The sequence below is a fragment of the Nesoenas mayeri genome (genome assembly GCF_963082525.1).
Source record: "Nesoenas mayeri genome assembly, chromosome: 3".
In the NCBI taxonomy this organism is placed as follows: domain Eukaryota; kingdom Metazoa; phylum Chordata; class Aves; order Columbiformes; family Columbidae; genus Nesoenas; species Nesoenas mayeri.
Window position 1 is genome coordinate 25,178,456 of NC_137544.1, and position 25,226 is coordinate 25,203,681.

At 42.2% G+C, this 25,226-nt stretch overlaps 1 protein-coding gene across 1 annotated transcript in view; it reads right to left on the reverse strand.

Annotated features, from left to right (window-relative positions):
- Window positions 1-1,756: 1,756 nt before the first annotated feature.
- Window positions 1,757-25,226, reverse strand: part of ELOVL5 (ELOVL fatty acid elongase 5) — a 38,424-nt gene continuing 14,954 nt past the window's right edge. The window contains exons 2-8 of the mRNA XM_080340871.1: window positions 18,794-18,859; window positions 16,729-16,916; window positions 9,623-9,700; window positions 8,818-8,989; window positions 7,163-7,287; window positions 5,114-5,248; window positions 1,757-3,690 (exon numbers count right to left, since the gene is read on the reverse strand). Of these exons, the coding sequence (XP_080196997.1) occupies window positions 3,559-3,690; window positions 5,114-5,248; window positions 7,163-7,287; window positions 8,818-8,989; window positions 9,623-9,700; window positions 16,729-16,916; window positions 18,794-18,851 (888 nt within the window). The 5' untranslated portion in view covers window positions 18,852-18,859 and the 3' untranslated portion in view covers window positions 1,757-3,558. The remainder of the gene's footprint in view (window positions 3,691-5,113; window positions 5,249-7,162; window positions 7,288-8,817; window positions 8,990-9,622; window positions 9,701-16,728; window positions 16,917-18,793; window positions 18,860-25,226) is intronic.

A 25,226-nucleotide genomic window follows, 5' to 3' on the forward strand; every position in this document is an offset into this window, starting at 1 on the left:
TTTACATTAAATGGATTGTCTAACACAAGCTCTCTAGCCATTTTTTAATCACTCTTGCACTGCTTCTGGGAGATTCTCAGCAGAACCCACACTGTCAGAGTAATTTGGCCTCTGGTGTTATTTACACTCTTCTTCAGCGTCTACCTTATTTTTACATCTCTTTTTTGAATAATGCATACCTTGTAACAACATATATTCCAATCACATGCAACACACACACATTTATATCAGCTTATGCCTCAAGACAGCTACCAAATACTAAAGGTAGAGGCAACCCCTGGAGAGCTTTCCATCATGTTTTAGGCTTTGGGGGTTTCTTTGCCCTGATTTTGGTGGCAGTTGTCCTATCAGAAGCTCCAGTGCTTACTCGATGTCTGCCTTGGCACTAGGTAAGTAAAACACAGTCAACCAGAGAGATTTCCAGAATGGTTCTCTGCTTTTCCACTGCCCCCTGCAAACTCCAGGAATCCCAGCTCCTGGGCAACCAGGGGACAAGCCAACCCAGGAGTGGCTGGTACCTCCGTGACATTCCAGGTCTTCACACCAGGATGGCTGGATGGCTGTAAGAAAAGCTGTGTTCCCCGCATTTGAGTTCACCTGTCCCAGTCACAGCTTAAAAGCGTTCACCTCCCTCCCCATCATGAAAACGTGCCAGGGCCCAAGTATGGGAAGTTCATGAAGTGTGTGGGATCTTAACACGGCAGTTTGAATCTTGGTCATTCCGTCTTTGCAAACTGAGGTGTTTCTTTCTTCTCAGCCTGCTTTACGTGACACCTCTGTCCCAGTGGCAGCAGGTGGCCTTTTTGTGTCTCTCCAGCCTTTACAACTCAAAAAGCCCTTTCAGAGGATTCTTAGTGCCAAGTGCCAATCACAGGTACACAGACCCAGGCTCCTGCCTCTGTCCATCAGTCTGGTTGTTGATTATGGTAAAGTGTGTCTATCTAAGCCCTGCAGCTCTTGGGACATTCTACAGCTGCTGCAGACACTCCAGGAGAGCACCCAGGAGCAACCATCTTCTGACATGCAGGTGTGAACGCTACTGATGCTATACTCTTCCCAAGACCACAGCTCCTGCCAGTTTTGGACAAAGTCACTGGGTCTATGTGGTGGCCACATTTTGTCACCGTGTGCCCCTGACCTTGGAGGCCAGGTCTGGAGTGCAGAAGCCCAGTTGCCCCTGGCTCCCCAGCAAAGGCCAGGTTGGTGCTGTGGCTTCTGCCTTCCAGGTACTCCCTGCAGGTTTGGCTCAGCTGAACTTGCACATGCAGGATCAAAAACTGTCGCAGCAACCATCCCAGGCATTTGGAGCTCCCTCACAGACCAGCAAAGCATGAAACCTCTGAGCCTTTCACTTAAAGCACAAACCCCATTTCCTTGGTCTATGTTTCTTGCATTCGGAGCCTGCAAATGAGATGACAGACAGCTATGCAGGTAGTTCTGTTTCCACCAAATGCATCTCCAAGCTATCTGGGCTTGTTGCAATGTGCTGATTAAAGACTCAAATTGGAGAAGGCTCAGAAATCATCACTTAAGAGCAAGAGCAGCTATACGGAAATTGCAAAAATGCTCCCACTGTGGAGAGAGGTGTTACTGCCATTTGAAAGACAGGACATTTGAGGCAGAAAGTCCACCCCAGCCATGTTAAGCTTTGCTCCCAGCATTGATCATCTCAGAGCCATCTCTGCTCCTCCTTGGCCGGATATAGGATGGGGCAGCACATTACATCTGTACAAACCCACCAGGATTCAGGCAGAGATCATCAAAAGTATTTTAATGATTAAATCATGTCAAACATTAACAATGTAGGTATATTCAGATGAGCCAGGGGTTTATTTCTAGCACATTTAGACAGCCTATTTTGAACATTATAGCTGCTGTACTGAGCTATGTAAAGACTCTGCAAACCAATACCTAGAAATGAAGACATACGCACAAGTTTTGATAATGTAAACATAACAGACACTGTCTCCTTCAGAACAAGGAATGAAAACCCACAAGGCTAGTAGAACTTATTAATTCCCTAAGAGATGTGCAAAAATTTTTAAAAAGATTTCATTAAGAAAAAATTAAACGTTAAAACTGGCATTTATATAAATATCAAAACCCAAATAGTTAAACGAGCAATAATCAGCAGAATGTCTTGCACAATTTGATTTTTCATAGCTAAATGAATAAAATATTCATCAGCCAAACTCCACCACAGCAGATGCTGGAATACCAGCAATAGACATTGGCTTTGCAACTGACTCCTCATACGTGCAAGGCAAGATTTTACAAGAAGGAGTAACTTTAACAAACACTCGAACCAAATCTTCAGATAACAAGCCAAAACATTACCGGTGACATACACAACTCACATTACAGAAACAGACATCTCCAGCACGTTTCAGTAACATTTAAAAAACATTAGGTATGACTTAGATGGTTTAATTTTGCTTGTTTGGGAAAAATAAAACCCCACATATTTGTGTTAGGCACATTTTTAAAATGAACATATGCGACATGAAGAACAGTGCAGATACCAACTTAAATACAGACAGTTCCACCAGAAAAGCATCTTTCTGTCTTCATTTTTAAATACACTTTCGGATTTGTCACAGACTTAAACAGTAGCTCGTAAAACGTGGATATGGCTATGGTAATAACACTTGAAATTCTGCCAGTTTCCATATTAAAAACCACTTCGCATTGAGCATTTAAGAGTTCTCAGAGACAAGAAAAATAAGAAAAAAGAAAAAAGTTTAAAAAAAAAGATGGGTCCACCCTGTATACACTCTAAACCTTAGAAACAATACTTAAGTCTTACTGGACTGTGTAAGCGCCAATTAATTTTACATTAGTGACATACTTCAAATAAAAAAATAAGATCTATTAAAAAGGTAAAATAACTTTTCCATCTGGTTCGTGACTGTTTAGTCAGTTAAAGCCAAATATACAAAACTAAACGCACCATTTCCGATTTCACTGTATCGCGTAAGGGATACGTAACATCGTGTATCACATACAGAACAGTAAAATGATCAATGGATTCTTCTACATGACTTTTTAATAAAAAGCCAGTCAACTGAAAAGTTGAAACATACCCTAATTTTTAAACCAGTAAAATAAGCTTTGGGCCCTGCTTTTAATTTAAGGCATGTGTGTTTATCTACTGAAACCAGCATTGTACAAATTACCTCTACAATCACATGCATGATCTACAGTAAAAAAAAAAAAAGGAGGTTTAGATTACAGTGTTTTCAAATCGTGAATCATAATTCAGCACCTATCATATAGACTAGTAAGGCAACAGCAGTGTCGGATACTACGATAATACTCCCTTCCACAGTCTATAGCAGGGTCAGTGACAGCCCAGAATTATTTTTAAACTTTAACCTACTCTTATGTTCTGTATACAGTTTCTAGGGTGTTTGCACTGGTTAAGTCCTACATAAATCACACTATTCTAGGCAGGAATAGTTACAGTAGCTGTTAGAGTATTAGTGCACAACTCTTATTGTGCTTACAATCAGATGATTTTGTTGTTGGGGTTATCAAAATGGTTTTTCAGTTTGGTGTTCAATCCTTCCTTTGTTTCCTTTGTTTCACATTGTTCTCAAGGGAAGAAAAGCTGTTTGTGTACCCATTCACAGTGGCCGTAGAGCCGTTCTGATATTCTTTCCTCCTCGAGGACGCCTTCTTGTTGTAAGTCTAGAATATATGGAAAGACACATGGTTTTGCTTAAATAGATATAAATAACCACTTCCTCACCATAACTCTAGGAACACAAAAGCAAACTCACATCCATCATTTTTAAAGACTTTGTGCGGGTGGTAGAGTCTCACAAGCTCTACAACTTTTTGTGTATGAGGCTACACTGTGCCCTTCATTCATCACAGCAAGAGAATTAGTTCACTGGGAAAGAAAAAGGCTTGGTAGTATGATGGTAGCACTGTTATTGTTAACAGTAAATCAGAAACAAAGGAAGCGACTTTATGAGCAGGCTATGGCATAAGAATATAGTCAAAATGACAAGTGAGGAAGGAGGTTTGATGCACTGCAGGTGACAGTACCTCGATGAAAGCCAGAACAAGAAGCGGGTAAACACGAACAGTGAGGGAAGGTCAGAGACAGAAATGTGAAAGGAATTTGCACTGGCTAACATGGGAAGCAGAAACTAACAGGGACACAAAAAAACCCTACAGACAGTGAAAATATATACATGAATTAGGCTTTGTCAAATGGGCTCAGTCACCTGACATGAACGCATTGCCCAAAATACATGTGTGTGAAAGAAAGTTAAATGGCTAAAAGTTAAAATACAAGTAAAATCGATGAAGACAGCCAGGTCATATTTGGAATATACTATCATGTTTGATTAGCATGTTCATATGCAACTAATTTTAAGAAGTACTGGAAGATCAGATAGGGAAGCCGCTGTGCTTCCTCCCATGAATCACTCTTGCCAGACCCGAAATGCCCAAATCTTTCAAGACACATTTAAAATACATAACAGAGTTTGCTTGTTTGGGGGCAATAGGCCATGTTGGTTCGATTTTCAGAAGATGGGTACACATCTTGGTACAAAGCCTGATCGTGAACTACTCAAAACAACACATACCAAGCCTGCATGTGTTCAGGCATGAAGTCAGTTTTGTAGGAACACAACTCAAACCACTAATTTTTCATACGGGAATAAAGACAAATGCCTGTAAAGGTGAGCCAGAACCAGATGTCTTTATGTTGGGAGTTTGGGAACTTTCCCTGGGTATAAAACAAGCATTTCCCCTTGTAAGAGCAGTAACGAACAATTCCTCTAGGTGCTTCCCAGGCTGCTTTTTATTTCAGACTGGAAAGCTGTTGCTTAAACAAAGGTCTTTCTCTCCCTTACCTGCAGTCAAAATTGCATTAGTAAAGCACCTCTTTGTGCCACTCTGCTTACTGCAATTGTGGATACAAAACATCAGACGTTTCAAAATTGTATGTCAGACCAACAAATATAGTACTTTAGCAACATACATGTGTTACTGGAAGTCGGAAAAAGGCTTTTTCAAGCCTATCTTTCTGTAAACAGCTTTGCAATGCGATACAGCCAGCAGAACACTACAAAGAATTGACGAATGTTACTTTTACCTGAATATAGAAATTTGTGAAGAGAATAATCAGAGAAATCATGTAAAAAATCTGGAAATACAGCCATCCCTGAGGAAATGCACATGGCCAAACAACACCACAGCTGGTCTGGAAGATTGTCAGGACAAACTGAGTCTGGGGAGAGAGAAAAAAAGAGAAACGGAGCACATCAACACAAGGAGGAACAAAAGCCATTACTGACCAAAATCTCATTAGTTATTTCCAAAACAAGTCAAAGATACGTAATACTGTGTGTCTGACAAGTTTATCTTCTCTGTCTCGCTAACAGTGGAAACCTGAGTTAGCAGACATTCAGGTTGTGGTATCTGGTTGTTTAAGTGGCTTTATTTGATTAATATTGTTCCATTTTAGGGCATTAGAGTAGCTGATGTAGAACTAATGTATAAATATACTAAGGAACTAAGACCACCTTCTTCCCAGTGAGAGCTCATTAGGGTTTGACTCCACCATCCTGGCAGAGTAGATCTGCATTTCACTGCTTCAGTTGCAGAAGATTTCAGGTCATTGGGTCTACACACAGATCCTGAAACCCTCTCCCACAGACAGGCATTGCCTCTGGGGCGAAGGCTGCAGGGAAGCTAGGAAGGCAAGGAGGAGGATTGGGGTTCATTATCTTCAATTATGTGGAAAAAAAGTGTTTGGGCTTAACTTCTGCAGAGGGTTGCAGGCAAAATTCATCCTTACATGAAGGCTACCAGATTAGGGAATGTTGATTTAAAAAGGAAAAGACTGTTGTGTTCTACTCTGCTATTTTGCTGCCCTAACAGCTATGCACGCAGAGCAGTGAAAGCAGCTATGACAATAACCAGGAGAGGAACAAGGCACTGAGACACTTGCACTCTGTAGCGCTCCAACAACCAATATGGAGAATAGAGGCTAAATCTGAAAGAGACCAAAAAAACCCCAAAACAAAAACAAGAAAAAAAACCCCACAAACCCACAAAAACAAAACCACAAGGCAACAATCCAACACCCTTTCCCCCCCAGCTACGATCCCCACTGCTATAATACTTTAATACTTGGCCACCCTTCAGGAAGGGAGAGTGCTAAAAAAATAAAAACATTTTGAGAATCACCACTCTGAACTGCTGGCAGCAAATATTATTAATCACCACCAGCAAATGTTATTAAACCCATTCACAGGTCTGGGAGGGTGCTAATGGGGAGGCGGCAGTTGCGGGGGAGGTAAAAAGAGAAGTCTAGGCTTCAGCTTCCCCACATACAAAAAGGGGAAGAGCAAACACCCATGCACATTTTCTTGTGGTGTTCTGACACATTATACATGCTGAAACCTGGTTCTCATGTGGTATCACTACAGTGTGTGCCATATTGCTTAACTTCATTGCTCTTTTCACCTCCAGTACACAGCATCTGCACTTCATCACTGTACACACGGGAAACAACACAAATGGATACAAGGAGTCCAACACAGAATTACAAGAGAAAAAAATCTGCCCATTTAAAGTGCAGAAGGAGACCAGAAATATTGAACAGTTTTGAATAAACCATTTTCAACTGCATGCAAAAATGACACAGAAAAGTCATTGTCCCGCAGGACTAGAATGAAGGGCCTTGTTAGCCATGGACTGCGTTGCACTCGGTTTCTGGTCTGTCACCTCAACATCAGCCTGAGCCACGAAGCACAGAGAAGAGCACGCTAGCTCTTGGAAGCTCTTGGAGCACGCCAGGCTTGGAAGAAAAGCGGCTCCCTCTGACCCGGCTACAAAGTCCCAGAAAACCCAGCGCTGTGACTCCCAAACACATCCAGCACAGGGAGACAGAAAAAGATCCCACTGATGTCAGCACTGATTTGTGCACACCATCAGTCCCCAGCATCCTAAAAACAGAGCAATGGGAGGCGCAGAAGCTGGATATCTAGAGTGATTTAGGCACTTAAAGATGCAGAAGGTACTAGGCTTCATTCTCCTTTCTTCTACCCCCTGCCAAAATTTTCCAACTCAGTAAAGAAAAGAGGACCTCATCACAAATACGAGAGGTGGCTGAAGCACCAAAGAGCTCGTTACTCACCAGCTGCCCCTGAGTGATGTACTTCTTCCACCACAAATAAGGACGCATTGCTGGAACAGCAGACAGTCCGTAGTAGGAGTACATGAGGACATGGATAAAGCTGTTCAGTGTCGCACCAAAGTAAGCTAAAAAAGGGACGAAGGGAAAAGAAAGTACACTGCATTACCAGGAACAAGCTGTTTCATGGAACCTACAAAAATAACAAGTTCATAATGTTACTATTTAAAATATGATTTCTCCTAGAAAACAGGCAAGAGATTTTTTTTTCCCCCTGATTTTTCTTCTGCTCACCCAATGGAGTGGCTGAGCTGCTTTGCAGCTGTGCACTTTATACAAGCTTTCTGGGTTTGTTTCCTTGATTTATTCTTTTTCACATCTACATTACAGCTTCTCAAGGGAACTGAGGAAGCTGATAAAAAGGAGGCACGTAAGCATTTCCAACAATTGATAGCTTCATCCATCTAATTTTAGGCTTATTTCACTTCCTTCAGGCAAGAGCCTGTTTTGTCATTTATAACCAAAAGCAACAGATATCTTCAGAAACTGCAAGTTAATGATTTTATTTGTCCTTGTTCACAGTACCTTTAGACATTAGGGAAACTTTTCGCTTAACACCTAACTGCACAGAACTGTGATGACCAAGCAGAACATAAAGCTTGGAAAGGAAGAAGAAAAACACATCACCAGAAATAGCACAAAGTATTTTCAAGACCGCGAAAACACAAGATAGACTCCGAGTATCTGCACTTTTGACTGCTGTATAAACAGGGACTGACTTCCCTGGAGGAGGATGTGGTTCCAGATGCACACTTTTTATAAGCGCAGCATTGCTCATAGTTGTGCCGACAACACAAAACAAGTAAGAGTTGCTATGTTGTTTGGCTCACAAAGCAGACTCCTGAGCAACCCAGCGTCTTGGTCTGCGCTGCCAGGAGTTCATGTCCACTGGATTTGAAAAGGTTTCTCTTGGATGAGTGTGTTCAACAAAGCCAGTATCTATAAGCTGCTTGTCTGAACCACAGCTAAGCCATGCTAATGAATTAGGAAACTAGATGCCCGCTAAAAGCAATGAAATTAAAGAATCAAAGCAAGATTGCCAGAGGTCAGCAGGATTTAGACAAGAGACACATGGACATCTTCCATTTAAGATGAATTCGGTCTAATTCATTAGTGCTCAGGGGACAAGATTTTAATTTAAATCATTTGTTATGGCTTGTGGTATAATAAGATTAAATTAATAAAGTAACATCTCAAGTGAACTTGACAGATCCAGGGACAAGAGTCACTATTAGCCATCTTGCAGCTGAAACAAGCGTCTGAAACTCACTGGGAAAAGAGCATTGTTTCATCAGAGGGTCTGCAACCACCACACAAAGAGAAAGCAAAGCTGACAGGTGTCAGACCTGGACTGCTGCAGCTGATAAATGTCACGCTGTCACACAAATCCTTCAAGCTATATAGGCATGCCTTTCTAGGGGCTCTGTGTGCAGCTTAATATCTGTAACTACCTGTAACAGCTGCAATTCAGCAAAGCAGCTTAATATTGGTCAGAACAAACCCTACAGCTGTAGGTACCAGAGATGTTTGGTTTTAATAAAAGTAAACCAAAACGATGCCCTTCTTGCAAACATTCCCCACCATAACCCAGTACTTACAGTGACCACAAGGCACCCAGTTCATAACAAACCACCAAATGTTCAGCATCGTTGCATGGTGGTAGACATGCAGAACAGTGATCTGATGATTATTTTTCCGCAAAATGAAAAAGAAGGTATCCATGAACTCAATGAGTTTGGAGAAGTAGTACCACCAGAGGACACGTATGATCTAGAGAGGAGGAAACAAGTTTCAGAAGCGTTGCACATCGCAGGGGCTTTCAACCCTTTTCCTACCTAAGTAATTAAAATCCAGATTCTGTCCAGCACTACTTGGATTTCAGACACTGCTGAGATCTTCTGCAGTGCTTCAGCCTCAGGTGTCTCCATAGGAGATCTAGGTACAAACCCACAGTTACAGATGAAAACGGGATGACAAAGGCTGCTTTATGAGGCTATTGCTGTGCACCTAGGGTGGCCTGGGAGAAAAAAAGAGTTCATCCCACAGTGCTCTCTGTAAAGGAGAGATCTGAATGGTGACAAGAAGAAATCATCATCACATCTCAGAAAGAGAAGGGGAGTCATGACACACAGTGCATGGACACAGTCTGAAGACCAAGTCCCTGTTTTTTGAGCTGGGAACACTTGACAATGTACAGGTAATGACTCACTCAAATTGGAAATACCAACCACAAATATACTGTGGATCAACTATTGACTACACATTGTCCACTGTATTGTAAAAGAAAAAAAAAACAACTGTATAGTTTGAACAAAATCTGCCTCATCAATACTGTTCTGCTCTCCACTTACATACAGGCAGATAATTTGAAATGTTACTAGCTATAGGTCTCAATAACATTACCTTCATATCAGCTTCTCCTCCACTGTGCGTATCTTGACAGAAGAAATTGTATCCTCCTTCCCATACTCCTGTCACCAGCTGAGAAGATCAAAGAATAAAGTGTTATTTGGGGAGAAGGTTGCACCCCGCAGCACGTGGAAACCTCGACAGTGGCTCTGCCGAGATGTCTGGGGCCAAGGGATTCATGGGCACCCAAGTGTGGCATCAGGTTGAATTCAAGCTCCCAGCAGTGAACAAATCATAGTGGAGGGTGAATTAAGAAAATCTTCCAATTGGGTTATGTCAGAATAAAAATGGGAGGTAGAATCTTATCCCCGCTTATCCCACATAGTGAGTGTTTTGTTCAGTCATATTTCAGACAGATTCTTAAGAAATATCATTCCTTCTTGGCTGATTATCTCATTGTTGGAGAAAGTGAACGGCCAAAGAAAAGTCAATATATTTTTCTTCTGATTATTTTTGGAATGAGAAAGTTTTATTTTTAAGAGATTTTATACACAGAGATCCGACTATAATCTTTTCAGCTGTGTAACAGAGCCAATCTTAGCTTTGCTTAAAAGCTAACAACTGGTGTTTTACCCTATTTCCATTCTTCATGATCTTTTTACAAGATTCACGTATCCCAAGTACACGATGTCCTTCCCAGTACAAGCGGCTTCCCCCACAGGATCTGCTGCTGCCTTCCTGACTTTCCGGCCAAACAAATAACACCTCCAACACGACAAGGTTACTTTTGAGAGTAATGACCAGCTATTAAGCACAAGAGGCTGACGGGAAGCCTTTTGCAGAGGGGCTGCTCAAACCTCCAAAGAAGCAAGAGGCAATCTGGATGTCATGTCCCACCCTTCCATGGGTGGTAGATGGAGGAGCAGGTTGAAGGTGGGATGGGAGGATGGGCAGGGTGCAAAGACAGGCACGAGCATCCCTTTAATATCACAACAGAAGGGATCATTGAATACTGTTTATAAAGTCATTTTTCCTCTTGGGAGTAGCATGAGGAGAGGACTAACAAATTTAGATGATTCTCAAGTGAAAAAAGTAATTGTTAGGTATCCTAAAAAAACATTTTAAAGGTGAGGACAGATATCCTGCACAAGCAAGTTGACTGGTTTTGGCCTTATCTACACTCGTGCAGGATAAAAAAAAACTTTGCAAAGCCACGGTGAAAAACTCTTTGTACCGTCAGTCACTTAAAATGATCACTTGATTAAAAGACTACAATAACTGGTATGACCAAATGCTGCTCATAGCTGTGAATGGGAAGCTAATTCTAAAAGGTACAATAAAGGTTATCACTTAAATGAGCTACCTTTTCATAATGTTATTTCTTTCATGGCTCATTTTCCCCCAGTCAGCCTAGGTCATTATTTTTGACCTTCTGAGACAGAATTATTGCCACTATTTAGGACGGGGGGAAAAAAAAAAAAGACATCTAGTTATATCATAGCATACAGACCTGGAATTATCTCATGTATGAAAGACAAATCAATATCACTGTGCCACAGCACGAGCACGGCAGCCGTGCACAACAGCAGACCCATGCAATTCCCCTGCCCAAGCAGCAAGGGAGGACTCCTCTCCCTGCCATAAGGAAGACCCTGAAGTGCAAAGCACACCAGTTAAAAGCCATACCCAGCTACAGCACCAGCCACATCTCGGGGCAAGCTCTGCACTAAACCGCTCCTTGCGCTGCACCCGCCAGTCCCTGGGACAGAAGACCACATTGTGCTGTGATCATGTTGTTAAGAGCTTACAGATGTTTTCACACAGTTCTCATAGTTTGAAGTGTTAGGAATAGAGGGGTAACCACAATGTTTATATTGTGATTAATCCAAATAGCCATCCATCATAGAACCATAGAATGTCCTAAGTTGGAAGGGACCCATAAGGATCATTGAGTACAACTCCAGTCCCTGCATGTCACAACCCCACAGTTCACACCATGTGTCTGAGGGCACTGTCCAGTCTCTTCTCAAACACAGGTTTGGAGCCACGACACCTCCCTGGGGAGCCTGTTCCAGTGCTCCACCACCCTCTGGGTGAGGAACCTTTTCCTAATGTCCAACCTGAGCCTCCTCTGGCACATCTTCCTGACATTCCCTCGGGTTCTGTCAGTGGTCACCAAAGAGAAGAGACCAGTGTCTGCCCTTCCTCCTCCTGTTGTGAAGAAGCTGTAAACCATGATGTCTCCTCTTAGTTTCAGACTGAACAAACCAAGTGGCTTTAGCCACTCCTCATACAGATTCCTCTCCAAACCCTTCACCAACTTTGCAACCCTCTTCTGGACACTCTCTAGTAGCTTAATATCTTTTCTATCCTGTGGCACCCAGAACTGCACACAGTGCTGCAGCTGAGGCCACACCAGTGCAGAGCAGAGTGGGACAATCGCCTCCCTTGCCTGGCTGACACTGCTGTCTGTGCTTAACACATCACTAACCCTGCGGCCCATAAACTTCTCCCAAGGAAAGGGGAGCACAGTGAAACCCAAAAAGCTTTCCCCGGAAGTGACACAGGTTCACTACCTAAAGCAGAACACAACCAAAGGTATCTGAATGGATCCCACCTCTCTGAAGGCTAAAGGTATCAGTGAGGCTACAGGCAGCTTCAGCCAAACCCGAGTACTCCCTCCTTTCCAAAGGAATATATAATAATATGCTAGGAATTCTATATACTCTTACAGCCACAGGGGTTCCAATGACAGAAGTAAATCAACATTTGTAGGAAAAGAGAACATATTTTGGCATATAAAGTTAGTATAGTCACAAAAATAACTTAATTGCCCCCTGTCCAGAAGGAACTAAATGGTGAAAAGCTGCTACAGCTGCCCACAAGCTTGTGCCCACCAACCTTGCTTCATGCAACATTCAACACACATAGGTAATTCTTATTCCGAGTTAGCCAGCTGCTTCTTTGCCTGACACCACTATTTCTTGCACCCACAATACTTCCCAGCACATGCTGGAAGGCTTCAGAAAATAAAACCAACACACTGCTCTGAGACCCAACCACGAATGGTTCCCCAAAGGCTCCACTACGCACGGGGCTAGGCACACAGCAGCGGGGAGCTGCTGACATGCTACCTAGAAAGCAATAAACGGAGGTGCCATAAATTGCCAGCGAGTGCATTTTAGTCATTGCTCATGCTTCTTGTGGTCTGCTTCCAGGATTGCCAGAGTTTCTAACCCCTCCTCACAGCTACTGCTCCACAGGTCTCAACTCGCCCGACGCTCCTGATCCTCCTCATGACGGGCTGGAGAGCACAGCCACCACGGGCTGGAGACAACCTGTCCCTGCTCACTGTCTCGAGGCAGTCCTTCATCTTCAGGCTGGTGGGAGCCTGGGGTTGCTAATGGCATTGCTGATGCACAACCACGGGCACGTCTTCTCTCGAGAAATTAACCTGTCCAGAAAAAGCTGACTATAACCATTTTCACCAAGAGTACGTGATTTTTAAATGACACAAAAAGAGACAGCTCCTTCATAAGCCAATTAGAATTGTGCTCAAAGTCAATGTTAAGTCCCTCAGATCAGAAGAAAACCCTGCAGCTTAAAGTTGCTTTTGTGTTCAAGCAATTCGTACATCCACTGCACAGAAATTTTCTGTTTTTAATATCGCCTTCATTTTGTAATTCTGTTGCCAAATTCTTTATAATGCTGTACCATGTGCTTTTTTTTATCAGCTCTGCTACCAAAATAAACCAGCACACTCATGTCAGTCTGACAAGGCTGTAGGAGAGGCATTACTGGGACGTATTTTGTTTTCTCGTGATAAAACCAAACTCTGAGACATGCTGGAGAGGGGCAGATAAGGGACCCGGCATGGCATCACACTGTCAAGGCATGATGGGCTTATGAGCTTCAAAACATAGCTAGACTTGAGAGGAAAGAAGCAGAAGTTCACATGTCTGACCAAAGAAAGCAAACACATGCAGAGATAAGAAATTTTATCTTTTATTAACGCAATCACCTCAGCACAGAGATAAGAGCTTCAGGACCTGTAGAGAAGGCAAGGGGAGAAGACAAAGCAGCTCAGCAGCCACTGTCACCCACGGCACCGCTTCACTGAGTCCCCTCCTTCCTAAAACAGGGTGCTGCTCTTAGGATGCTTCTCCTATCTTCAGATACAGCTGTGCCAGCCTGCGGGACACCAGCCCATGTCCTATAACCCCTCTGCCACCTTATCCACCATGCAGGAAGCCAGCCCTCGCTGTCCCTGCCCAAGGCAGGAGTGTTATTTCCCCTCGAAATCCAAGCCCTTTAAACGTCTATAGAATAAAACGTTGTTGTTTCTGCCTAACATCATGTTTCCTCCTTTCTTGAAGTACGGGAGTGACAGGTCAGCCTAGAGAAACCTCTCGCACTCCCCTATGTCTGCCTTGGGCCTGCCTTTTATATTGCCTGAGACAGGCACAGTCCACTACTCTGTCCTGCTGGTATCAGAACCCAGCCTGGCCATGAAATGCTCAGATAAATAATTTATAGCAAGTACACATAGAAACTATCATCTTAGGAATTCCAAATAAGAGGTATAAGATTTCCAGTGACTTTAAAATAAGGTTATATTATACTATATTACATCACTAGACCAAATGGTGCAAGTACACAATAACTAGGAATTATGCAAAACCTACAATGCGATTTTTTTCCTCCCCCACGTTACTACATACAAACCTTTGGATGCAAAAGTCAGAAAACCAAGGTCATCTTTCTCGTCCTAATTTGGAGGGTGCCTCACTTTAATATCTTGGTTTGATCATATAATATTTAAATTGAGCTGTGATGCTATGAATCATGACGTGAACCATCAGAGCTACAACTCAGGAAAAACTCCAAAGCAGGGTGTATCACACACAAGCTATTAAATTGGCTTACTTTCAGACAGGCTACTGAACAAGTTCATTAGTGGCAATGGTTTACAACTTCCCTCAAACTAGGACTGAAAAAAGTTTAATCCAGCTGTGACTCAAAGTAACAACAAGGAAGAGAACAGGCAGTTACATCATTTTTTTTTTTGAATGCTGCCTTTCACCATTTTACCTTAAAAGCAAGAACATGTACTACAAAGTGCTACTGATGTATCGCTGACCCTTCAAAGCCAAATTTCCATGACTGACATGATCCAAGTGAGGGTATCACCTGCAGCAGCTGCGGAGGCACTACAGCTACAGAACATACCTGGAGGTGCAGCAATCTGATTTTTAGCCCTATCACCTGGCCCTTCGTCTCTCTCCCTGCAAACACTGAGCAGTGTGGTGTTAAATCAGCACAGCACTCTACTCAGTAGCATTTTTTATGGGATCACTCCCTGGTTGCAGAACATCCCTTGGCCCCACGTCCAGTTTGTGCGTGCCATCAAACACATTTCATTGCAACTATCATGAGTTTCTCAGTCTTCATAACACTGCCGCTTTGTGTATTCCCATTTATAAAGAGAAAGTATAGTTTCAACAATGCCAGTGAACACTTCTACATAGATAATGTTACATAAAGAGCAATATTCGCTTTGATGTAAAGCATTTCATAATATAGGAAGAAGCCTTAATATTCAGCGTATTTTAGTTGTCTCAGTCCTTCACAGCTATTCAGCCAGTTACAAGTATGAGGACTTCTTCAGCATATAATAAATAGTCCTTTCTTGGTAACAAGTTCATTGTTAGCAAGAAAAAGGCATTTATAAAATCAACAGTTCAGATCTTTTCATTGTTTAAACTTATCAGCAGGTTTTGTAACATGGCAGAATGTTACAGTAATTTTCATTTGGAAACTATGAGTATTATTCCAAGTATTCAAGGGAAAAAGATTGCTTATCATTAGAGTTTTATCCACATTTGGTACAACTGAAGACAAGTCTGCACTTGTAAACCCTCAATAACATAACCTGAGGTTAAAACATTATTTATAATTATGTAATAACATATTATCTACATAAAATAAAGCAGATGTTGCACATGAAGTCCACAGCAACACTACTTTCAGACAAATTAAACAGATCAACACAAAAATTTAAGCACATCAAGAATACAAGTTGTTCCAACCATCTACTGAATCCAAAACTGCTCCATCCAAAGAATTAAGCATGAAAGTTCTCACTTACCTGCTCAGTAATTTTTGACTAGACAATTCACTACACAAGAGAAATAACTTAAAATTTAAATGACTTCCTATCTAAACACTCACCTCATAAAACACCATAGAATTAACTACAAACTTAAAGTAGAATCACAGCTTGCATGTAATTCTAAGCAAATGCTAAAAAAGCCCCAAAAAGAAAACAAAAAGAAAAAAAAAGAGATCAGTAGATTTTGCTATAGACTGTAATCGCATGTTGAAAATGAACTCTCTCCTTACAGAAAGGAGAAATGCAAGCCAGAGTATTCTGTACATTAAAGCCACACACTAGATCATTTTCTGACCACATTCTTGTTTAGTCTGGCATTGGTCTTCATTTTCACTTTAATAAAAAACATACAATCCTAAGTAAAAGTAGCTAAAGTGCTCTCTGGAAAGTAAAAAACTTTGCCTAAATCTTTGTTTTGTTAGCAAAGAAAATAAGTCCACAGAAAGTCCAATTCAGTTTGAAATATGTTTGTATGTTCAGATTTTAACTTCCAAGAAACAGATGGATCACTACGGCGTTGATGCAATTGATTCAGCAAAACTAAGAGGACACAAAAGAAGCTATTGCAAGCTTAGAGAAATGGATGAGAAGAGTGTCTGCATGGCTGAACACACTCAAAACACATTTTGCACTCCAAGCCATGGTTTTGCTGTGAAGTACTTTGTACAATCCACCAGCACAAACACGTTGAGCGTGACTTCTAGGCAAGGAAGAGCCAATGAAGGAGCAGCCAGGTTGGTGTTGAAAGACCAGCCCTTCACTTGCACTAAGCGAGAGGAGGGCATGGGAAACACCACAAACCGAGTTCAGCACGCACGTTCAGCGCAAGGTTTGTTTCATACCATTCCTAGAGGTAACACCACAACCCCCGTTTTCTCCCCTGAGAACGGTTGCAACATTTCTGCAGATGTTTCCCCAGAGATCATTTTCAACATATCATTAAAATAGATACTGCAAAATCACCCAGACCAAACCCCTTTTCTCCTACCTCATGGAACATATACAGAGAAAGCAGCGTAAGTCCAAGGTTGTAGACTACTAGAATACCCCTGCACGACAATGGTTGCTTATTCCGCATGTACTTTGGTCCTAGCCATACGATTAGTAAGTACAAGACTGAGAAGATAAAGGTAGGTGTATAGTTCTCCAGAAGAAGCCATCCTTTTACTCTGGGGTCTGAAAGAAACAAACAAAAACATACAAAAACTTAGATTTTGTAAGGGAAAGAGTTCAATGCATCCAGAAAAAGCTGTACCCAAAATGCTTTCAGTGCCTGAATATGGGAGAAAGAAGAAGGAAGAGCAGCATGCTCTTCTATTAAGAGCTAATTACAAACAACCTACACAAACAAGAAGATTTTAGTTATGCAATTGTTAAAGAAAGCAGAAAAAATTATCTTCCTAAGGCAAAAATATTCTTAAATTATTACTGCTGTTATTTTAAAATACTCATTACCAGTCAGAATCATCATCCATCTTGAATACCACTGATGAACTTAAATTATAAAGAAAAGCTTCAACGACACTCTCCCCCTTATTATCTCAAACCAGCCTTTTCTGAGAGTACACATCCTATTTCTTCAGAGAGCCAGCAAAGCTAAGAATGAAGCAGATACCCTTGTGATTTTCTAACCAATACTAACCCAATTAGACTTACACATGTGCTACTCAAGAGGATTCAATTTTGGAGTCCTTGTATGTGCAATGAAATACGGAGCAGTGAGTGCAGTCTGACTAACCAGTCTGGTCAGCAACACGTCAGCTGCTCAGGAAAAGTCCATAAACCACCCCGAACGAGAGGATTTCAGGGGAACACTTGGGATAAGCATATGATCCTTTTGAACCACAATGGTGTCGTCTACACCCAGCGACAGCACGGTCTTTCACTCCTCTCACTAAAGCTGGCCCAAAGGATTAAAACCAAGTTTATCAAACCATAAATGAACAAATCAAGTACTGCTGGCATTCACAGCCCTGACTTAATTTTAAAGGAGTCATATGTGGATCCTGAATGTAAGAAATAAGGCCTTAAAATGTAGGTTGGGAAGTAGTTAAGACATCCAGGGAATAGTTTGGAATTGCCACCTTTATGGCTCATTATTTTTAAGACACAACAAATACAGACCATGTGCCAGCACATGCAATAAGTTATATCAGAACATCCAGACTAACTTAAACAGGATTAGCATGAAGAAGGGGTCAACAAGGGCACTGGGCTACTCAAAGTAAACAGAAAACACACTTTGAAGGAGCAGAGACTTCTTCCACCTCCTGTGGACTTCATGCTGTGAGGAAGCGGCCCCACAACTGGAGTTTCACTGGAGCGAAGACAGAGGTAGAACAGACACTGCTGAAGCAGAAAGGCCGTGACGCTGGGCAGCACTGCCACGCACACTGCCGGTGGGATGAGGCCATGTCACTCCCCCTGGTCAGGAACAGGTGAGACAGGGCCAGCCCTACCCTGGCTGGAGTCCTCCACCAGGAGGCCACCCCCTGTGCTGTTCTCACCTCCTGTCCTCTCCCTTCCTCGTGCTGCCCAGGACTGTGCTGTTCTCCACCTACCAAACCCCGTTCTTTAAAAAGAATGGTTTCAAAGCAGCACTGCTTTTCAAAAACTACAGGGTTTTTTTTCGGTGAAAAATTCCTAGCAGCTTTAGTTATGAGGGCAAGAGTATTATTTCATCAAATGCAAATACTAAATAAACCCCAGATTGTTAAAAATAAAAGCTATTATTAAATTCTAAAAAAAAAAAAGAAGCGGCAAAGATCTGAGTGAGATAAGTCATTCACTAACAACACAAGTTTAACTGATAGTAAGAAGAATAGTACCTACAACTGTCACAGCAGGAAAATCAGCAGCTCTTCACATCAACGTATCAGAAGCATTGAATAGACTTTTTTATTTATTACAGAAACATACATTTTGACACTTTGCAGATGCTACAGAAAACAGTCACCTGTCAATGTCAGGATGTTAGAGGCTGTTTCTTATGCTTTAGTATCTACATTTTAATAACAGTTTTATTTATGTATTTATTTTTTGAAAAAACTTACCTCTGGGTCCAAGCCAAACGTCAAGGTAGCTATTGATTGTTTTATCCAGAAGTTCCATTCTACAACCTATTGAAATAGAAAGAAGATAAGAAAGTTAGTTCTTCAGCTCACAAAAATGGTTTAATCATCTGGATACCATCTGCTAGGGTTAACAAAGAAAACACTAAGCAAAAATTGCATCAGACATACTTGACATAACCACCATATATATATATATCTGGAGAGAGAGAGTGCATAAAGCTTATTCTCGTCTCAGAGAGCCACTGGTGTAAAAGCAGTATTTCCCACTGAAGTATTTAATCATGGATCTAGATATACAGAAGCTTAAAATAATGAGTTCAGATTAACCCGAAGTTCTTTTTCATTCTGTATTTTTGTAAGTGTAAATACAACAAGACATCTTGCAAGATCCCTCTGCAAGGAGGAGGAAGAGGAAGGAGGAGGACTGGACCTTGAGAAAGCCAGCAACACTGAAATTCTCAAATAAATACTATGACCCTCTTTTAACAAAGAGCCTCAAACACCTGGCAATGCTAGCTGGGGAGGACCACGGAAGAAAAAATACAAGTGAAAACTGGCTCTGCTATCACTTCTGCAGATAGGTGACTGATTATAGCCCTGATTAACAGCCCATAAAACCAAGAGATCAACAGTCACCGACAGACAGAGAGGGTTGGAGAGGCCAGGGAGAAAACACTGCAGTTTGCGGCATGGGCATCTCCCGTTCCAGAAACATTATCACACAAAACTCATCTGACATCAGTAGAGCAGAGTGATTCAAATGTCACCTGTCAGCTCCCCACACAGCCAGCACATACTGCGGTACATAAGTCACTGTACCTCCCTAAGGTTAAAGCAAGAAAGAAGTAGCAACACTTTCCATGAGCAGGGATGAAACTGTTCTCAGGAGAAGTCGTCGTCATTTTCTTCTTGCTTAAGAAAAAAACAACTAAAACAAGCAAACAAAAAAAAACCCCTTCCAATTTCCTCTTTCCTATCCAGAACTGTACTGAACTTTCACTAAAATAATTTTATTCATTTTTAATAGGATAGTTTTTACTTCTTGGTGTTTCTATCACTTCACCCCCAATGAAGTACTAATATTAAATGGCAATTTTTATTTCTGGGGAAATAACATACGCAATGCATAAGCTGTCAACATACCCACAGCACAAACCAAAACAATTACACGAGTTTATATGTGGTTGCTAACAACAAAAACAATCATCTCTATTTTTTTTCAGTTCTGGCTAAAGAAACACCTCTCTTCCACCTGTTAAAACCCTGCCTCTAGGGGATTTCTGATTTACACAAGTAAAATGAATAGTAGGTCCTCTGGTCTCAGTCAGCTGGGGCTGACAGCTCTGTTTATTTCAAGTCCAGCAAGAAAAGCCAAGCAGGATGCAAACGATGTCCTCTCCCCAGTCCAAAGCGGGACTGGGAGCTGCCTGGGACCAGGAAAATACAAAGACTTGGATACGTGCCTTTAGATCACCCGGTCTTCTGCGCCAGTCCCTGTCCCCTCACCGCAGGGCTCCAGGCAGGAGGGTTTCAGCTGCATCCCCAACCCACCGCTTCCCAGGGGGCTCCTGAGGACACCCACAGAAAAGGACTTTCCTCTCAGTCTGCATCAAGTCCTTGTACAACTTCGGACCACACAAAGGCAGAGAAACTTCCCTGGAATCTGGTCACCAGCCACAAACAAAAGAGCTCGCTTAAAATAACCAACCAGGAGTGTTAAAAGTCTTTTGCAGCGCTGATTAATGCGGGTTTTATTTCCTGACTGAAGAAGTCCAGCCCACGCAAGCACACCCTTCACAAAAAGGTGCATTTTGGAGATTACATCACTTCATCAGCTATGACACACAAACTGTGAGTGCATGTGTGAACGGCCACAACACTGGCATGCTTGTGTCCTAGGAATAAGGAAATTTAGCCAAGAAGCCCATGCTGTTCTACCAGAAGCATGAACATCAGGAAATCTGTAAGAAATGAGTATAGAATTTCCAAGGAGAAGAAAGTAAGTGATCCAGAGCAAGCTCTTCTTTTTCTTTTCCACCTCTGTTTTTTTGTTTGTTTGTTTAATGTCAGCTATCAAATATGGCCAGAAAAAGCATTTCCTAGCGGATAATTAATTTGTTGCTTGAAATCCCCACTTACTCAATTTGTCTGTCGCCCCTTTGATCCACCAACTGATTTAGTGAGGCAGGACTGCAACATCCCATAACCCCGCATCAGCGCCTGACTCTAACTCCCCTTTGTGCAGAGGAAGACTTCAGGTGGGACAGTTTGTTTCAAAAAGAAAGGAATGCTATACAAAAATATACAAAAAAGCTCAATTCAGAACTGACTTGCTATACACTGTTGTTTGCTGGTCACTGAAAATGCAGATATAGAAATGAAACAATTATGAAAGCAGAAACAAAGACAGCAAGAAATTAAACTCTGTGTTCAACCCTTCCATAAAACTGGAAGAAAATGTCATTCCTCAAGAGGAGGAGGCTTTCTGCAAAGGTCTCAGCTTTTTTGGGCTGCTACCCCAAAGGAGCTTTTCTGGTGCTGCCCCAAAGCAGCTTTTTGTGGCAGCATTATCAGACAGCAGTTTGTAAGGCACAGCAAAGGAAGAACTACTCACGGTGTTGATTTCCAGAATCTGCAGAAAAAGAAATTGTTTCAAAAGGAACTCATTTGTGTAACAGAAAAACAGAGGGAAACAATCTGCTTTTGTTCCAGAAGGGGTCATGTGAAAATGCATCAAGTCTCCTGCCAACAGCCACACAACATTAAACACTGATTCAACGGCAGCAACTACAAGGGTTCTCTTTTAATTGGAATAGTTTCCCAATTCAGAGGAACATCAACTCCCAGAAAAATTAAACCAGTGGCCATTTGAAACACTGTTATCTGCATGTTTCCTAACACTCAAAGTAAGCAAATTCTGCAGCTGACCAGGTACATGAGCAGATCACTGGCAATGCTCCTTTACCTCGAAGCCATCCCACAGCAAGGCACACTATCCATAGACTCATGGAAAAGTTTGGATTGAAAGGGACCTTCAAAGCAGGGACATCTCCAACTAGATGAGGCTGCTCAGAGCCCCATCCAGCCTGGCCTTGAATGTTTCCAGGGATGGGACATCTACCACCTCTCTGGGAAACCTGTGTCAGTGTTTCACCAACCTCATTGTAAAAAAAATTCTTCCTCACTAAATCTACACTTTAATAGTTTAAAACCATCATCCCTAGTCCCATCACAATGGGCCCTCCTAAAAAGTTTGCCGTTATCTTTCTTACAGGCCCCTTTTAAGTACTGAAAGGCCACAACAAGCTCAGGTCTCCCTGGAGCCTTCTCTTGTCCAGGCTGAACAACCCCAGCTCACTCAGTCTGTCCTCACAGGAGAGGTGTCCCAGCCCTCTGATCATCTTGGTGGCCTCCTCTGGACCCTCTCCAACAGGTCCATGTCTTTCCTGTACTGAGGGTTCCAAGCAGAACTTCAGGTGGGGTCTCACCAGAGCAGAGGGGAAGAATCATCTGCCTCAACCTGCTGGACACGATTGGCTTTCTGGGCCAAGCGCACATTGCCAGCTCATGTCCAGTCTTTCATCTGCCAGTAACCCCAAGTCCTTCTCCGCAGGGCTGCTCTGTCTCTTCATCCTCCAGCCTGTATTGATACTGGGGGTTGCCCCGACCCCGGTGCAGGACCTTGCACTTGGCCTTGTTAAACCTACATCACCACTCTCTGAGGAAAGCGTTACTGAATGCTGAAGTATTTTACCAGCTCCTCCCTCCAAAGCAAATTGTCTCCTACACTATCCACAGAAAACACATTATGGGGGGCTTATGCCAAAAAGTGATTTCATAATTCTTACTCACATTTTAATGTTGTTTCTTGAGTTCAGTTTGTAGGTGCAAAGATACAGCACAAAAATATAAAGGATTGCCCCCGTCCCTCACCGCCCTTTTTAAGCAAATCAAAGAGCAGCAACAAAACATTTTGGGCTGAAAGCTCAAAGCATTGGGAGCCTGCAGGATTCAGCAGGATCCTTCAGCTCTCACCCTTCTGCATGAGAACTCCCTGAAGCAACAGATCCCAGTTTTAACATTTCAATGCCTGAACCTGAGTTCCAAAAAATCCCCAAAATAGGCATCTAAATAATTGTGCTGGCTTCTGAGAGCAACGCGCCATCAGGTCTGGCTGCTCAGCCTTCTTGGAAAACGGCCATGTTCTCCATTCTTAAATTAGAACTTCGAAGCCTAATTTTAGGTACTTAATTTCGGAAATCTTCAATTGTGTTTTCTAGTTGAAGTGATGTTTCCCAGTCCCTGTCACTGCAGAGGTGACTCCTCTTTTCTCTCCTCCAAAAGTACAAACTATCCCTCCTCCAAAAACACAATGATCACACTGAAATTTGCTTTTGTAAATGTACTAGAATTGAAAATGCTCAGCTGCTGGAGAACTGGAAGACAGCACCAACAATCGAAGCTGTCAACCATTGTCTGTCCTTTCTGCAAAGCTGCCCAGTTTCTCCTTTCCATTCCCAAAGCCTTAACTTGCCTGTGTTCCCTTTGCTTTTGAACTTGCTGCCAACCCCAGATCCCTTTTTGTTTGGTTGGGTTTGGTTTTTTTCTGTTTTTCCCTTTCCTTTTCGAATACTCTTGCAGGTTCCAAGCGTGCTTAACGTTAGCAGTAAAAAGGACTTTAGAATAAATCACAGTCCAGATTGATCTGAAAGTGCAAGTATATTTATTTTATAGGAAACCAAGCAAAGCACGAGTGCTGTGGATTTTGTACTTTAGTTTTGTTTAAATGCAATAAACTATTTTTAAACTTTATTTTGCAACTGCATCTCTAGCAAAGCGATGCAGGTTTTTGGCCCATCTTGCACCAGCAGCAAATCCTCCAGCCGGCTGCTGACTCAGCAGGACCCACAGTGCTGAGCTTTCACACTCACCAGCACCACCAGTGCAACAAAGCGTAGAAATAAATGATTTGTAAAAAACTCAGGGAAGTGTCAAGAATGCAGGAAAAAAAAAGAGAGAATCTAGTCTCAAATAGTTTAACCTCAACGGTATTTCAAATAATTTAAAAATGCAGGGGGTAAAGGAAGACTTTGGCCAGTTACCAAGGGGGATGATTTCATGCCACTACTTTTCATGTCATTCCACCCCTCCAAATCTCTCAGTAATGACTACCTTCATACATAAACACAGTTGTGGTAATTAAAGTATTTTACAGAACAGAAACAAGTACAAGAAGGAATACTGCAAAATGGAATAACTAATCATACTCAATATCCAATACCTCATTAAACCAGAATCTAAAAATCTCCAGAGAGGCAAATCAAGACAAATCATAGGTCCCTGCAGTTTTATTCACATTTTCAGCAGGCCTAAACTAGCTCAAATTAGGAGCATCCTAGATTAGGACATTCACATGCATTTCATCCCCTTGCAGTCAATGGCTCTCGCTGTGCCACAGGATAACGTCAGCCAGAGGGAAAACACCGAGGGCAATGGCTGAGTGGGATGAGCAAGTTGGAAGCAACCACACAAACGCACCCATGGAAGCATTGAGAATGAGAGGAAAACAGTACATCACTGCCTCTCCATCCCAGAAGGATGCATCCAGCTACAAACACGGATCTCTCGTGCTGCAAAGCCACCCTTAGCAGCAGCAGATCTGTCGTCCCTCAGCACTGTGGGAAAACGCTTTTGCAGCAGCATGTGCTTTCCTGGAATAAAACATTTGTCTGTGCCAGACCGCTGCGCTCACACCGCAGCATCGCGATACTGGAAACTTCCTCGCCGCTACCGGCTTATAGAATGGTGCTGTTAGAGTAATAAAGTGTAGACTGCAAAAGCATTTACAGAAATAAAAATGGGAGGAATAAAAGGCAAAGCTTGCAGGTTTATTCAACTGTCATGTTTGTAACAGCACACAACTGTAAAATGTGGAAGGACACTGTGAAGACAATTCCCAGCTGGGGGTTGAAGAACTGGTTTGTTTGTTAGTTAGTTATTTTTTTTTAATGTGAAAGAAACAGAAGAGAGACTCTGTAGCAAACTAGGTTAGATATAAACAGGGACAACATGTACATGGCACAAGAGCTACAAATTGACTTTTTTGGAAGGAAAGCCAAAGCACAGCATTTGTTATATAGGTTCACTCTGAAGCTCTTCCCAGGCAGTACATGAGTGTTTATTAACAGCTACTGTTTGCATCTGAAGCTTCCCCTTTTTTCAAAAGCCATGCTGGTATTGCAATTGGAAAAATGTTGCTAGCTGTAGGTCACAATGGCAAATTAGCCAGAGGAAGCCTGGGAGACTAAAGAGAGAGAGCTGAGAAGACAAAGGAGTCAAAAGCTAAGCCCAGAGGGCCATAAGGACCTCAGCTTTCATTTCAGGTGTCGCTTCTCTCATTCAAGTGCCACCT